Source organism: Kwoniella botswanensis, chromosome 1 (assembly GCF_036426115.1).
Source record: "Kwoniella botswanensis chromosome 1, complete sequence".
Lineage (NCBI taxonomy): Eukaryota > Fungi > Basidiomycota > Tremellomycetes > Tremellales > Cryptococcaceae > Kwoniella > Kwoniella botswanensis.
Window position 1 is genome coordinate 16,544,161 of NC_088599.1, and position 16,067 is coordinate 16,560,227.

General features: G+C 44.2%; 6 protein-coding genes across 6 annotated transcripts; 4 read left to right on the forward strand and 2 right to left on the reverse strand.

The window, feature by feature from the left end:
- Nucleotides 1–191: 191 nt before the first annotated feature.
- Nucleotides 192–1,151, forward strand: L199_006263 (uncharacterized protein; the record flags this gene model as incomplete). Its single annotated transcript, XM_064891963.1, has 5 exons — nt 192–213; nt 274–358; nt 438–676; nt 765–815; nt 928–1,151. The coding sequence occupies 5 exons, from the start codon at nt 192–194 to the stop codon at nt 1,149–1,151; spliced, it is 621 nt and encodes a 206-aa protein (XP_064748035.1).
- Nucleotides 1,152–1,640: 489 nt separating this feature from the next.
- On the forward strand, nt 1,641–3,505 carry L199_006264 (uncharacterized protein; the record flags this gene model as incomplete). Its single annotated transcript, XM_064891964.1, has 7 exons — nt 1,641–1,679; nt 1,775–2,175; nt 2,299–2,487; nt 2,669–2,768; nt 2,914–3,161; nt 3,232–3,330; nt 3,451–3,505. 7 exons carry the CDS (start codon nt 1,641–1,643, stop codon nt 3,503–3,505), a joined length of 1,131 nt encoding a protein of 376 aa, XP_064748036.1.
- A 383-nt stretch (nt 3,506–3,888) lies between these two features.
- On the forward strand, nt 3,889–4,943 carry L199_006265 (mitochondrial inner membrane protease ATP23; the record flags this gene model as incomplete). The annotated part of the gene is made up of 4 exons (XM_064891965.1): nt 3,889–4,087; nt 4,157–4,413; nt 4,587–4,670; nt 4,806–4,943. 4 exons carry the CDS (start codon nt 3,889–3,891, stop codon nt 4,941–4,943), a joined length of 678 nt encoding a protein of 225 aa, XP_064748037.1.
- Nucleotides 4,944–5,380: 437 nt separating this feature from the next.
- On the reverse strand, nt 5,381–6,790 carry L199_006266 (uncharacterized protein; the record flags this gene model as incomplete). Its single annotated transcript, XM_064891966.1, has 6 exons — nt 5,381–5,746; nt 5,872–6,045; nt 6,177–6,332; nt 6,411–6,531; nt 6,608–6,706; nt 6,771–6,790. 6 exons carry the CDS (start codon nt 6,788–6,790, stop codon nt 5,381–5,383), a joined length of 936 nt encoding a protein of 311 aa, XP_064748038.1.
- Nucleotides 6,791–7,416: 626 nt separating this feature from the next.
- On the forward strand, nt 7,417–12,601 carry L199_006267 (uncharacterized protein; the record flags this gene model as incomplete). The annotated part of the gene is made up of 14 exons (XM_064891967.1): nt 7,417–7,420; nt 7,487–7,497; nt 7,573–7,655; nt 7,720–7,729; nt 7,784–8,087; nt 8,158–8,467; nt 8,544–8,788; nt 8,848–9,027; nt 9,089–9,694; nt 9,756–9,877; nt 9,939–10,083; nt 10,142–11,511; nt 11,573–11,871; nt 11,932–12,601. The coding sequence occupies 14 exons, from the start codon at nt 7,417–7,419 to the stop codon at nt 12,599–12,601; spliced, it is 4,359 nt and encodes a 1,452-aa protein (XP_064748039.1).
- Nucleotides 12,602–13,318: 717 nt separating this feature from the next.
- On the reverse strand, nt 13,319–15,494 carry L199_006268 (uncharacterized protein; the record flags this gene model as incomplete). The annotated part of the gene is made up of 10 exons (XM_064891968.1): nt 13,319–13,553; nt 13,636–13,680; nt 13,735–14,009; nt 14,076–14,257; nt 14,321–14,547; nt 14,617–14,816; nt 14,902–15,010; nt 15,086–15,117; nt 15,182–15,271; nt 15,339–15,494. The coding sequence occupies 10 exons, from the start codon at nt 15,492–15,494 to the stop codon at nt 13,319–13,321; spliced, it is 1,551 nt and encodes a 516-aa protein (XP_064748040.1).
- Nucleotides 15,495–16,067: the final 573 nt, after the last annotated feature.

Below are 16,067 nucleotides of genomic sequence, written 5' to 3' on the forward strand. Positions count from 1 at the left end.
GAGAAAATCCAATAAAATACATATCACATATTCATATCATACGCCATACCATAATCATAGATAACCGGGGTGTGATCATGCTGCGAGTACAACTGAAGCACATGCATGTCGAGTGAACAGCATAGACAGTAATTGTTGGTGCATACACATCGAGATATCACAGCTATACATATCTCAGTAGAGTCAACACCATGTCCGTCAACTTCTCCCCGTGTGAGTATCGCCTGTATACTTAGCGATATCCCCGCAGCTGATGATGACTCTTGTCAAAAGATCAACCTCCCCCCGATGTCCCTTCGACCGACCCACCTGAATCATCAACCAAGAAAGGTAAATCCAAGAGACCTTGGTTCACCAGGTGAGTATAACTCATCCGTCGCTATAACAAATACCGATTCAATCTGATATACTTACTCATTCGTATATTGTCCTGGTAGAGACCAATCATCTTACGCTACAAATTCATATCAATCTGGCGGATCCATCTCCGACCCAACCTCTCAAGCTCAGGCTTATTCCAATGACCCCGAGGCAGCAGGTTTACTCAATGGCTCTGGATCTGGAATGGGGAACGGAGCGTTCGGTGAAGGAGATAGAGCCAATGCGTGGGAAAGTAGGTTCGGGTGGAGAGTCGATTTCATGGCTGCTGCGGCGTATTTGGGAGGGCCTGTGACCGGTAAGTACAGTCTACGAAAGTAGATCGCTGTCAGAAACAATTGTGAATCAGGACATCTCACTGATATATCATGGATGCCTGTAAACAGCCTTGTTGTTCTTGATACTGGAAACTCAGAATGACTATGTCAGGTTCCACGGTAAGTGTCTAAATCATATTTTACTATTATGGCAACAATTAGAATACACGGAGATACAATGCAACTACCCCTATTGCCAGTCTTATGCTAATAATTTGTATGACCTATATAGCCTACCAATCAGCGCTATTCACCACTCCACTCCTAATCCTCTTCCTAATCTTCAAACTCATCATCGTTCTTCCTTCGTTCCTCCGTATAATATACATACTGGCTGCAGTCGGAGGAACGCTCTACGTCGCTTTCAGAGCTTGGAAAGATGCGCAGGAAGGGTTGAGTAGGTATTGGTTGCCTTATATCGGCGAGATTGCCGAAAGGTGGGTAGGGGAGGAGTAATGAGGTTAGGTAGGAAGGGCTACAGGAATCCATAGACTTATTTTTCCATGTGTTTGTTGATCTGATAGCTTAGACGAGACGGGAGAAGTCATGGAGAGTATATGAGGATGGTATTTGATATTTTTGTATGCATCTGAATGCACTTTACGAATGCTGTGGATTCCGTTGTCGTCGTTGAATGATGATAGTTGATGGTTGATGGTTCGGAAGTCGCCGAGATAGAGGTGATCATAGCTCGTACTAAACTTGTAAACACAGCTAACAGATGGATTCGTTGTACGTTGTGTTTCTCCTTTTGCTTGCATATGATATCTTATCAGACATAAAAGATCACATACGATCATACGGACTCGCTGAATCCAGCTACATAATCTCAGAGCAAAAGGTCCAGCAGGAACCCCAGGAAGCTCGAACGAGGAGAGCTTAACACAATTTACGACTACGGATTATTGAGAGTCAAGGTCCTGGAGTTGTCCGAGGTTTACAAAGATGGTGCTACCGCTTTGGATGAGGGGTGGTAAAGCCATCGTGAGTGATCAATATATAGCGAACAGCAAGAATCAGACCCGTGTCTTTCTAGACGTACTTATACTGATTACGGTGTTTCCCTTCTAACAACCTAGTCAATCCCTCTAACTCGACATCACATCCTTCAACTACCCCTCTTCCCTACCCTCCTCCTCCTCTTCGGCTTATTCATACTCTATAACCAAATACGTCCCACTCCACCCTACAGACCATATCACCCATCTTCTCCTCTCTCATCAAAACAATATGCATTATCCTCTTCACCATTCGTAGTTGATCCTTCATTATTCCTCTCTCCTCCACCGATAAATAAACCCGACTATTTACCTGATCCATTGCCTCCCAAAAACCCAAAGATGCTCATTCCCAACTCGGTTCATTATGTATATGGTCTGAAGGACGTTAAAGATGGTGAGAAGGGAGAGGAATTACCGTATTATGCTTATTTGGCGATGAGGAGTGCTTTGATCAACTTGAAGCCGGAAAAAACGTATTTGTGAGTGGGAGCTGGGGCTTCATGATGAGGAAATTTGTCGTATATTGAAGAAGTACTCCGCTTTGGAGGACAGAGGATCAAGTCGTAGCTAATATGTCAATACTCTTCTCGTGCTATCGCTAGCCACTACAAACACCTACCTACCGGACCATGGTGGGATCTCATCTCCCCTCATCTCACGCTCATACGTACAGAAGTGCCCGATCAGATATACGGTAGACCACTAAATCATTTTGCGCATAAGGCGGATGTGTTGAGATTGCTGGCTATGAAGTACTCGGGAGGGATTTATCTGGATATTGACATCTATGTGTGAGTGAATCGAGACAGTAAGGACGTAGATAGGCGGATCTCGAATGAAACTCGAGAGACTTCATGTTGTAAATTATCGAAGAATGAGCAAGGGGTCGAATTTTTTGCTTCTGGAAATGAAGGAGAAAAATCATTTCCAAAATAGTCAGACCCAATGCTAACACGCTCAATTCCATCACAGTATCAAACCATTCGACGATCTGCTATACTTCCCCACAACGCTCGGTATGGAAGCTTCGCCTGATTCTAGACGATCAGCCTTGGATCCCGAGGGATTATGTGTGAGTGGAACCATCTCTCCTTGCATTCACATAATATAATGATTTGACCCATTTTCATGATATCTGAATGTACGAGAGTGATCGTATTCATATCACATACAAAGGTACATTGCTGATGAAAAAAGGGATCGCTGCTTCCTCGTAGAACGCCGTGATAATATCCACCCCTCAATCACCATTCATCGACCGCTGGCTGGCCTCATACGAGACCTTCGACGGTGGTGTATGGGCTCACCATTCAGTGGTGAAACCATGGGAGCTTGCTAGAGCGCATCCGGAAGAGATCCAGGTATTGAGTGAAAGAGCGTTCTTCTGGCCTATGTGGCATGGTGAGGAGGTTCAGAAAGTGCATGAGGAAGGGGAATTTGATTTTGATAAGACTGGGCAGTATGCGTGAGTCATCGTCTGGTTTTAACCCAAATGAGCAATAAGGAAGAGGGCTGATTGATTGATTGTAACATAGATACCATGCTTGGGAGTCGTTGGCTATGGGCTACTTGTCGAAACTCTCGCCCAGGAGCATAAGGGAGAATGATAATTCCTTTAATAGGATGGTCAAGAAGTGAGTCGTACGCTTTCTATCCTCTAACAGCAGAGCTTCTTCTTTGAAGAGACTTCAAGATCTATATGGTGTAACTCCACTACCATTTCCTAGATAAGCATGATGCTGACTTTCGATCAGATTTATCGGACCGGAGGACGATGAAGTGTATAAAAGGTGGAAAGGGGGAGATTAGAATTGATACTATATCAATACGTAGTACATACGGATGCATACACTTCATAACGGCTGAATACCTACCTTGCGAGGTCGCATATGTCCTTTTATGGCTTATATATGCTATTGATGCTGTCGTCGACGATTCACCTCGTCTTGTAAGATAAGATGAAAATCCATGAATATCTGTCCGAGGTACGAGTATATCTCATTTGCCGAACGAGCATATTTCAACTTTTTTTTGGACCTTTTCGTTCATCTCCATATTTCATCAAACTACATCGACATCATACTTCTCTCGACCTATCTATCTAGCTAGCTCATCCTCCCTTGACTGCATATCGACTCTCTCAATCACTTGTACTCTCTTCATTCCTGCTTCCGTCCATACGATCACCCGCGATGTCTTCCTCTTCCACCACTCCTCCACCAGACCCAACCGAGCAGCCCGAGCAATCACGTTCCCCCGCATTCGAACGATGGCGGATATCCTTATCGAACTTCACAGGATTGGGTTTGAGTGAAGAAGAGAAGGAACGTAGGACGTTGGAGAAGGATTGGGACAAGTGTGAGAAGTATAAGAAGGATCTGATGACTAACAGTGAGTTGACATTTACATATCGATGTATGTATGGAGTATTGTATATGCTGATGATAAGATGATCGATAGGTCCAATGATAACATTCCTTCTGTCCCATCTCAAACATTCCGGGTGCGAATTCGACTCATCCTCTATCCAGTGTCATCCATGTCCCGAGACTCGTTCTGGTGGATTTTCACCCGATCATGGAATATTATTATGTCAAAATCGATTTTTCTCCAAGAAGCACATGGAAGATACGTTATCGCATGAATTGATACATGCCTTTGATCATTGTAGATTTAAGGTCGATTGGGGGAATTTGAGACATCACGCTTGTTCTGAGGTGAGTGAGGAGTCCAGATGAACGAGTGTGAGCAGGAGGAGGAGGGAGGGAGCGAATCGGTTGGTGACGGAGAAGAGAAGGACAGTAATATCGTTACAAATGTGTATGGAAAGAACGAAAATTGGAGTAGATAATGAGATGGAAAGGAAATAATGCTGATTGCTTCAGTACAGATACGAGCTGCCAATTTATCAGGAGATTGTAGATGGACGAGAGAAGTGAAAAGGGGTTTTTACAGTTTCAACAAACAGCATCAGGTGGGTTCAATCTGATCCTTCAAGTGGAAGATATCACACTAAGAGAACCTGATCGATCTTTTCCTCCTCACCATATCTCTTCTGCATTACATGACACGCTTGTCGCTGATACTCCATATCCACTCGACCAACCAGGCATGTGTCAAACGTCGTGCGATCTTATCTGTCCTAGCGAACCCATCTTGCAAATCACCTGAAATGGCTGAAAAGGCAGTCAATGAAGTTTGGGAGAGTTGTTTCAAAGATACTAGACCGTTTGATGAGGTTTATTAGGGTGTTTGGACCTATTTCGAAAAAAAGAGAAGTTGGGTAGACATACGGATCATCATTTGATTGTTCAGAGGATATCAAGGCTTTCTAAAATTTGAAACAGAAGCAATAGAAGAAGCAGTAGACTGAGTATGTTCACATATAGGTGATACCCAATCGAAATTCAGATCTTCACATACTTATTGATTGATATAACGTAGTGGACAAAGAATTTACAATACCCTGCATAAGTTAATGTTTGTATTATATACCATGCAACGTACAACCTGACCTCTCCTCTCTCATCTTAGCCCGAATGTATTGATTATCTGTCTCACCTCGCATGAATAGAACATGGGGACTTTGTGTTCAAGAGGTTGACTCGTGAAATTATGACATCTTGTCTCTGATTGGGACTACTTCTGACGTTTTTCTTCTCATCATATCTATTCTCGACCCATCTAATACTCAACTTCAATATCACCTTCATCACCCTTAATTACCACTCCTCTCTCTTCTCCCTCCTTTTCCTTCTCTTTTGGCTGTTCTCGTTCGCGATCAACGTCCATCTCCTCTCTGGGCGTCCTACCAAAATCATCCTTATCCCTACCGCTATCCCCATCTTTGTTGGTAGGTTTAACCTGTTTCCTCAATTCTCTCAACTTTTCACTCAATTCTTCGATCCTCTCTTTATTCTTTATTGATTCATTCGATACTCTTTCTTTCTCTTTTTGCAAAGCGTCAATTTCTTCAGATATGATTTCGAAGATGTTGGCTTGGCGGGATTTGAGGGCTGATGATTGAGATGGTAAGAGGATTTTAGGTAACTAAAGATAAGTGGTGTTTTGATCAGTAAGACCGGATGATCTTGAAAAAGTGGATGAAGTTGAATGGACATTTGCATAATATGAGTTGAGCTAATTTGAAGAATTGGGAAAAGCGAACAACTCACGTAATATAATGGTGCTAGTTCCTTTCCATGAGGAGGTTCTCTACTAGGACCTTTTATGAATGGTATTGGCGAAGGGTTCAATAAGTTGGTTTCGAATATTAGAGGTTCATCAGGTGGTAAGGATGTATAGAGGAATTTGGAAGTGGGTTTCAGGAAATCATGTCTAGCTTTCAACTAATAGATGAGGCATAATGTCAATATCCAGTATCCAACTCTGAGCAGGTCTACATTGTGGATGTAGTATCGAACGTTTCTTGAGCTGGGACTTTGGGATAGGTAAGGCAGGAAGCAGAAACCCAACTCACAGCTACTTCCTTGTGCCTCAAAATGTACTCTGCACTCTCTGTATTTATCCTCAACGTCTTGATCTCCCTCTCCGATTCTGCAATTTCATTGTGTAATGTAGTTTCTGATCGTAGTTTGGCTGCTATACGAGATGATACTTGCTCTCTTCGTTTGGCCTAAACATACATATGATCAGCTTTCTCATATGTTCGCCTTCCTACCAGTCTAGTCCAAATAGGGGAGCTCCAACTCACAGCTTCACTCGTCCTCGATGATTTATCATCTTTCTGGAATTTCTGCAAAGTACCTAATATATTACCGAACAATCGTTTATTTCTAGCTTTATCTTCCACTTTTCGATCCGTTCGCATTCGTCTGTGCACCGAAAAAGGAATGTCGACATATTAACCTGAGAGCTATATTTTCAGCGCATGACGGAGGTAAAGCTTACTTTGCGGGTGCTTCCTCGTCATCCTGTGTGTCTGGTCTCCTCGACCGTGAAGGGGATAGAGATGGACTCATCTCTACGTCGGGTGATCGACTATCGTATCTGGGAAGAAGACCGAGTCCCACCGTCAGCTTGTATCATCCGATACCCGATGAGAAAAGCTTACTTTTCTGGTGATCTTGACATTCTGGCTGATGGCTCGAATTCCCTCTTGCTACCAGTGATGAATGGAGTCGGCTCGCATGTATACGAATGTTGCAAGTAAGAACATGCGTCACATCGTTTTCCATCCTTCGTCGCATAGTTATCATTCCAACATGGGATATCGCATTTCAAAGTACCGGAATATGTCACGTGCCTACAAGCACTTGCTCTGCACGCCTAATTCCGATAACACGCCCTTGGTGATCCTTTGGAAGTCGACTCGCTCACACTGACACCTCCCGATTCAACATGCGACGTTGATCAGACTCATCGATCCCCTCCTCTTTCTCTATCTTTTCTTCAAGAAGCATATCGCTTGGCCTCCCTCTAGTCCTCTCATCGTAGTCATCGCAGTTCTCGTTTCGGATCAGGATACCTAGACCATTCTTTCTTACGCGTCAATTGTATATTTCTATACCCTTAACAAGTAACGATCTGTATCACTACCTATATCGTCTCCTATCGATCGATCAATTGGACTCGACATTTGACATTTGGTTCTCATCAATACATCAAAGCAAACACACAGCCTACAAGCTATCATTGATTCCCTTACTATCTTATCTTAATATTGTGTAATCCAGGAGAAATCATCGTAATTATTCAACATGGGTGAGTTGCCGGTGGCAAGATCGATGGTCGACATGGGATTGAGCTAATTCGATACAATCAATATAGGTATTCCAAAGGTTAGCTTCCCATACGAACCAATGTAGCAGGTCTATCGTCATGTGAAAGCTGACCATCCACATTTATTTGTACAGTTCTTCCGCTGGATCTCGGAGAGATACCCTCTTACTTCCCAGCTCATTACTCCAAACTCGATTCCGACGTTTGACAATTTATAGTGAGTTGATTCATCATCCACGGGCATCTCGACTGCATAGCTGATGGTATGTCTCACTTCTCAGCTTGGATATGGTAAGCTGTCTTGCTCATCGGAGTTCATAGCTTATGCTGACTCGTGCATAACAGAACGGTATCATCCATAACTGTTCTCATCCACCTTCATCAGAAAATGACCCTCATTTTCGAATAACGGAAGAGCAGATGATCTTGGCGATATTCGCTTATATCGATCATCTGTTCACCAAGATTAAGCCGCAGAAAGTCTTTTTCATGGCTATCGATGGTGTGGCTCCTAGAGCTAAGATGAACCAACAGAGAAGTAGAAGGTTCAGAACTGCCAAAGATGCAGTTGAGAAGAGAAGAGAAGCTGAAAAGAAAGGTGAAAAGCTACCGGAGGAGAAAGCTTTCGATTCGAATTGCATTACCCCAGGTCAGCTACATCTCGTTGTCTAAATTGTATTAGTCGGATCTAGCTGATATGTCTGTTCGATGCTATATAGGAACACCGTTCATGGCGAGACTATCGAATCACCTTAAATACTACGTTACCAAGAGAATTTCAGAGGATGCCGAATGGAGAAACGTAAAAGTCATCTTAAGTGGACATGATGTCCCGGGAGAAGGTGAACATAAGATTCAAGAATATATCAGATTATCAAAAGCTCAACCTGATTATAACCCAAATACGAGACATTGTTTATATGGTTTAGACGCAGATTTGATCATGTTGGGTTTATTAAGTCATGATCCTCATTTCTGTTTATTGAGAGAAGAAGTTACATTTGGAAGGAAAACTAAGAAAACTACTGGGTACGTCCTCTTTATCCTCTTCTTACCCCACTCATACGTGGTATGGCGTGAGCTGACGCCAGTCGTGATGTTGTAGACTCGCAAATACCAATTTCTATCTGTTGCATTTATCATTATTGAGAGAATACTTAGATTTAGAATTCGGATCTTTGGCCACGCAAATATCATTCAAATATGATCTTGAACGAATTATAGACGATTTCATACTCATGGCTGTATTCGTCGGAAACGATTTCTTGCCCCATTTACCGGATTTACATATCAATGAAGGTGCTTTAGAGAGAATCTGGGGGATTTATAAGGAGATATTGCCAGTTGCTGGTGAGTGATTCATCAGCTGTCTTTGGCAATCGGTCCTCGTTAGCTAATTGATGATATAGGCGGATATCTGAATGAACATGGAACAATCTCGTTGCCGCGACTTCAACTTATGCTTGACAAGTTGGCACAGTTTGAGATTGACAATTTTGAGGAGGAGTACGCCGACCAAAATTGGTATAAGGGCAAACAAAGCAAAGAAATTGAAGCTATGGAGAAAGCTCGAAAGAAGGGAAAGATGGGTAAGTCGCAAATTCTGTTCTTTCGCCATCGTGCATGAGATGCTAACCCATATCATCGTAGTCATCACCAAGGACCAACAAAAGATACTTAATCAAGTCAGACAATTCGTCACCAAGCACCAAGCCAAACCCTCTGCTGCCGACCGATGTGTAATAGTAAACAACTTTTCAGCAAGGGATCAACGATTCGTGCAAGAACTAGGAGATGATTTGCATCTTACTACCACTTGGGATGAAGTCGATGATTACGGTCAAAATCTCGTTGTCATGACGTTCAACCTTGAAGGAGTATCTGAAGATGGAGCTGCGGCAGTGGCTGGCGAAGAAGCCGATGGCGAAGAGTGGGAGTCCGAAGAAGAGGACGAAGATTCCGAGGGGGCTTTGGCCATTCAAAGGGTATTCGCGAAGTACAACAAAGCGAAGATTGTCGATAATGTTGTTGAAGATTTCGAAGAAGCTTACGAAGAGAAGCTCAAGGAGAATTTAGACGATTGGAAGAAAAGATATTACAAGGAGAAGCTTGATATCGACTTCAACAAGCCTGAAGAAATGCATGCGATTGTCTTTAGATACATAGAGGGACTTCAATGGATTCTGAACTACTATTATAAGGGTGTAGCGAGTTGGGGATGGTTCTACAATTATCATTATGCGCCTAGAATCACTGGTAAGCTCCCGTTTCCCTATATGTCTCAAGAGATGTAGCTGATTGAAAAGAACGTATTTAGACCTCAAGGGTATCCCCGATTTTAAATTCGATTTTAACCTTGGTAAACCGTTCACGCCGTTTCAACAGTTGATGGGTGTATTACCTGAAGAATCGAAAGAGCATGTCCCTCCCGCTTATAGAGTGAGTCAACGATCAGCTCATTACCGCACTCTATCCCAGGAGGCTGACACACAAAATGTAGGATCTGATGTATGAGGAAACTTCCCCGATCATTGATTTCTATCCTCGCGATTTCGCTCTCGATATGAATGGGAAGAAGCAGGATTGGGAAGCAGTCATCAAGATCCCCTTCATTGATGAGGTACGACTGCTCAGAGCTATGGCTGGTAAGTCCGTTTCACTTACCATTTCAAATGTTGCTTATCTGCTGACCACGGCAATTAGCTCGAGATCAACGATTGACATCTGAGGAGAAGTCTCGTAACCAGAATTACGTCGCTACGCAGTTCGAGTACGATGCCGAACAAGAAGCTTCTTACCCTTCATCTGCACCTGGTTACTTCCCCGATCTCGCCAAAGCTCAATGTCGTTCTAGCCCCTTCCATCTGCCAACCCTGGGAGATGGTATCGAACTCATCCTTGGTCTTCTTGACGGTGTACATCTCGGAGCCAAAGCTTTGGCTGGTTTCCCCTCGCTACAAACCCTGCCTCATCAAGGTACATTAGGTTATCACGGTGTCAATGTCTTCCAATCTGATTCTCGAAACCAATCAATGATCATCACAATCACTGCGAAGCATGATCGACCCAATACCGGTGACATCGCCAAACGAATGATTGGTCAAAGAACATTCCATTCATGGCCTTACCTGCACGAAGGTATGGTAGTTGCCGTATCGGACGATATGTTTAAGTACGAACTCCAAAAGATGGGTAAGACTGCTAAAGTTGTCAGCACGCCTTTCAACCCTTTCCAAGCTATTGCATGGAAGAAGTCAGCGGATCATATCGAACATCACAACTCCAAGAGATTCGGTATCATCACTGGTAATGTCGATGTTGCCCTGCATGTTCGACCTCTAAAAGGCATGAAACGACTTGACACCGGCGCTTTAGTCAAAGATTACGAAGGACCTGAAAAGGAGATTACTCAAGCTTACCAATTGGCTGTCAACCAAGTCACCTTTGAAGACGAGCGATACCTTGAACAAGCGGCTCCCCCAATGTCTCAAGAATTCCCCGATGGTGAAAAGGTCATTTTCTTAGGCCAAATGGGTTATGGTACGGCTGCTCAAGTGATCAAGACTACCGATACGACTCTTGATGTCGCTTTAGCCTATTTCCCGTCGGAGAAGCAAGAGAATCTCAATTTCTCGAAACTTGTGGCTCATCGACCAGCAGGAACGTACTATCCCTCTCCAGTCCTTGCTCGACGACTCAACATCCCACCCTTGGGTCTTTCAAGAATCACCTCAACTCTGCTAGTCTTACTTGAAGATGGATCAAAATCCAACATCGGTCTTGCGCTCAAGTTCGAATCGAAGGGATTGAAAGTTTTAGGTTTTTCCAGAAAGAACGATAGAGGATGGGAATATTCCGAAAAGACCGCTCAGATTCTGCAAGAGTACAAGGAAGCTTTCCCTGAACCTTTCGCTAATCTCGATAGTAGAGGTGGAGATTTGGTCACTTCCGCTGAACTTTGCCCTACGGCCGATGATCCTGATAGCGTTATCAAAGCTATGAGGAAATGGTTGAAAGAGAGAGATTTGCTGGATCCAGAGACTGTTTCCTTGTTTGCTGAACAGCTTGAAAAGGTATGTTGCTTCATTCGAACCGATCGAATGTATGTGCTTACGATCATTTCCACAATTTCAGGAATCTGTCGCGATGATCGAGAAGCTCGCTGACCAATATCGCAATATGAAATCACCCAACATGATCAAGCGAGCTGTAGTTAAGGCTATTCCTCGACAAGCTGTTCTCAAGCCTGCTCATGCCATTTACCGACTCCAAGGGCAAACTTTCGCTGTCGGTGATCGAGTTATCATGGTCCAGGACGCTGCTGCGGGAGGTGTTCCTCTAGCTATGAAAGGTGTCGTTGTAGGACTGGGATCAAGGGATATCGATGTGGTGTGGGATGTACCATTCATGGGTGGTGAGACATTGCAGGGAAGGTTAGTTGAAAGTCTTCATCAAAATCGAAGGTCTATAATTGATTGTTGTTCACCCCCTAGATGTTCTGAATATCGAGGATCAACTGTTCCATTCACTTCATGCTTGAACCTTACCCGACCGCAATTCGCTGTAGGCGGTACTGACCAGGAAGATAGAGCCGTTGGTCAACACGCAGCCTTCAAACCTCAATTGGGACCCCGACCTGTATTGCAAATGCAGAACTATCAACCTTCCGCTCCTGGAAGAAAGACCTTCAACCAACACCCACAACAAGCTCATACGATTATGAAAAACCCCAATAGAGCTCCACCACAAAATGTCAATGGGACTCAGAGTTACGGCAATGCCGCTAGAGGTATCAAACCGCCTGTACAAGTGCAAGGTGGACAACAGAGTCACGGGGAGAAATTGGCAAATGCCTTAGGTGCCAAGCATATTGCTCATAGACCTGGACCTGCTCATCCGCAACCACCACAGATCGTTAGAAGTCCCAAGGCTCAGGCGAATGTTGCTCTACCTGTACCACTACCTCAAGGTCGACCTCAACCGAAGTACGAGGCTATCCAACCTGAAGTTCAACAGAATGGTCATGCACCACATGTAAATGGTGGAGCGGGAAGAGGGAGAGGACGAGGTGGGGGTGGATTTAGAGGACGAGGAGATGGAAGAGGAAGGGGAAGGGGTGGCAATAGAGGAGGATCAAGGGGCGGAGCACCTGTCAACACCTAGACTCTGAAGTAGGATATGAAGCGAGCATGTGAAGTAAACACATCATGTCTATACATATATATATGCATAAGATCTTTAAGGTGGTAGGGTCAGATTTGTTTGTAACCCATAAGTATCATCATGAATTATCTTGCTTTCCTCCTGGTACTGTGTCGCGGGGCATCAACTTGAACATTTGGTCCATGATGTAGGAGGGTCTAAGTGTACTGACGGTAAGCTGAAAGATGGCAAGTCTATGCACAGAGTGGGGAACGAGGTGAAGAGCAGATAGGAGAGAGAGAGGCGGCAAGGAGGAAAGAGAGGGGGGTGGCCCGACGTAAAACCGAGTACATAGGTCAAATCCATGTTACTTCATCGAAGGAAGAAAACTGTCAGTCTCACAAGTACGCATATGCCTCGCAGCAATATAAGACGCTGTAATCTACGTACACTGTTTCATCATCTATGATTGACTGCAACTACACCTCATGTTCATACGGACTTTGACCTTGATGGAAAAGTTGTAAGGGAATCTAATTCACATATAAATATACAGTACTGCATTCCAGTGTGGTGTGCTGTATTGAGTAGAAGTAGAGAGAATTGACGAAACTCATTTTTTGCACTTGGTTGTAGTTCTCCCGAATGGACATTTGCAAAGCTTGGTCATATGGGGTTAATGGTTCTTATTTCCATGATTCACTTACACCACACACCTGCAGAAGCTCTATAGGGATCTCAAGATTCTCTGATATCCTGGGCTAAACCAACTTCTCTCATAGTTATACCAGCGATCAAAGCTGAACTCCAACTTATACCAGCCATCAACCAAAAAGCCACTCTCAATCCTCTTTCCAACGATGCAGTGTTGTCCATCACGAGCTTCTGTGTAAGACTGCAGAGACATACGCCGAGGGTTGATGAGAGTTGAATGGCAGTTTGGAATAATGCCCCGACTATTGACTGTTCGTCACTGTTCCAGCCGTCAGCTGGACTGCCATCGAGTGGCGACAAGGTGATATAGTGCAGAAGGTATACGAGTGAAATGGACTTGCTCGTTGACTAGGTTGGATAGAAGAATAGATCCGATTCCTACTGTACTATAATGGCGAAAATCTCAGTTATGTCTCTGAAGAAGAGTTCTGATCACTCACAAATCCGCTCCAAAAGGATTGAACAAATTACTTAAAAAACCATTCACCCACCAACTCCTGCCCAGCGGCACCACGGCAAACAACAATTGTGCAATGGCGGTACAGCATCCACCTAGAACGAGAAGATACGGAGCTGGTACCTTAGGTGCTAAGAGGGGTACTAGCAAGCATGCGAATATCCCTATGATGGGTGCTGGGAGAACGTGCAATGCGTTGAGTAAGGGAGATTCGTGGAGGAGAGTTTGAAAGAATATTGTCGTTAGGTACATCCAACCCTGCGTCGTCATGTCTTATCAGCACAATCTACTCTTACCTGAGAAAGTGTGATGACAGATGCTCACTGCTATTGACATATATGCTGTGAATGTTATACAAAGTACAGCTGTGACTTTGTACTCCTGTCTTGAGAATATGGCTAGATTCAACAAAGGAGCGATGGAAGGGTGTTTGTTGTCAATTTGTTTCTGCCAGTATAAGAAGAGTGTTAAAAGCACTATCGAGATACCAACGCATATCCCGATATCTGAGGCATGTACATTAATATAACATTTAGCGCAGAGAGGTGCAAAGAGGGGATGACGCTTACACGGTACACTCCAGCCTCCATCGATCAAATCACTTTGCGTCAACCCGAACCCAAATAATGCCAGGGACGAAGTGATCAATCCAGCTCCGAGATAATCGAAATGCTTTCCGTCCGAAGTCGGAGTCGAAGTAGCCCTCGTGGGTTCAGGAGGAATGATGAATATGCCTATCAAACATGGGAAGGCAGCTAGTCCGGATAAGATGAGGAATAGATATTGCCATGATTTGCTATAAGTCATCGAAGCAATGAGCTTAACAAGTCAAACCGAAGATCAAGAGAAAGAAATGAGCACCTACATGCCTGTACCAGCTATCAACCCAGCTATGACTTGACCTGGACCTGCACCTACCGGATAACCCAAAGCCAAAGAGGCAAAAGCGATTGTGCGAGAGGGTTCAGAATGGAATGTTACTCCTACGATACCGAATGCAGCTGGTAAGGCGATGGATAGGGAGAGACCTGTAAGAGCTCGGATGACACACAAGGCGGTACTTTGCTACAGTAAATCCACAAGCAAATGTTCATTCAGGATCAGTCCAAAAAAAGAATATCTGGCAGGAAAGAGGTGGACACCGACTTACTCTGACAAAGCCGGATATTATGCTGAAGACGGTGTACAGACCCATGCCAAGGAGGTAGAGGTACTTTCGTCCGTACAAATCGGCGAGTCTACCAAAGAATAGTAGACCGCTGAAAGCAGATATCGCATATCAGTTGGCAGAATTTTCCTTGGGCATACAGGGATGAAGTCTGAGCTTGACTCACCACCCATTGGCAAGTGAATAAGCCGAGCTGATCTGTATGGTATTCCTTGCAAATCAGCATGGACATCACTCATCGTAGGAAGAAAGACGAACCCACCCATTGAGCTTGTAATTCCGTTATTCCCAGATCGATGGATGACGCCGGAATGATCAGTAAGGAGCTTGCTATGGTCGCTGACTGGACCCACTATTCGGTGAGCATGAACAACAGATAGTGTTATGTGTATGTACCTCCTAAGGGAAGTTGTACTCACTGCTATGAAAGTGGTCAACATCATCACCCCTGCTAAGATGATCTTCCGGATGACAGTCACCTCTCCCGTCTCCAATGCGCTCTGCTGTGCCATAGTTTCCTCGTTCTCATGTTGAGGTGGTATATCTACTGCTTTTTCCGGATCTTTGTTTCTCATCCGTGCTTTCTCCTTGACCTCGGCTGTCGGGATCAATGATGACGAAGACATCTTGAACTTTTGGACAAGACAAGCTTTGAGATAGGGCTGGAGCTGTATAGAAGTCACGATTGACCTCGGTTTTGAGTGATACGATACTGAGTGTCAAGTCAATTTCCCAATTCTCACAAGCTCAAGAAGCTTGCTTGCTGTTCATTCGGTCGGAACGCGGATCAATACACACATAGTGTACAAAGATCAATAGCGGGGATCTCGCGTTCTTCATATCAGCTGATTGATACAGCCCAAATCTCACTTCGATGTGTATCACGAAGTTGCTCTTCCTTTCTTAACCTCCAGAGATATACTCCTTTCTTCCATCAGAGCTTATTTCGGCACTACTCTCCGAGGAGAAAGGAAGCCAGGAAAGCTTTCGTCCACGATAGGATCCCCCCCACCCCCACCATCACGATCAAACCGTTTTCACATACTCTATGCCACAAACGTCGCAAAGTCATACTTCCGGAAGTGAACCATTGAATTTCGGATCTAAGCACGTTTTCTCTCCCTGATCTCTTCATTGCGGGATGTATC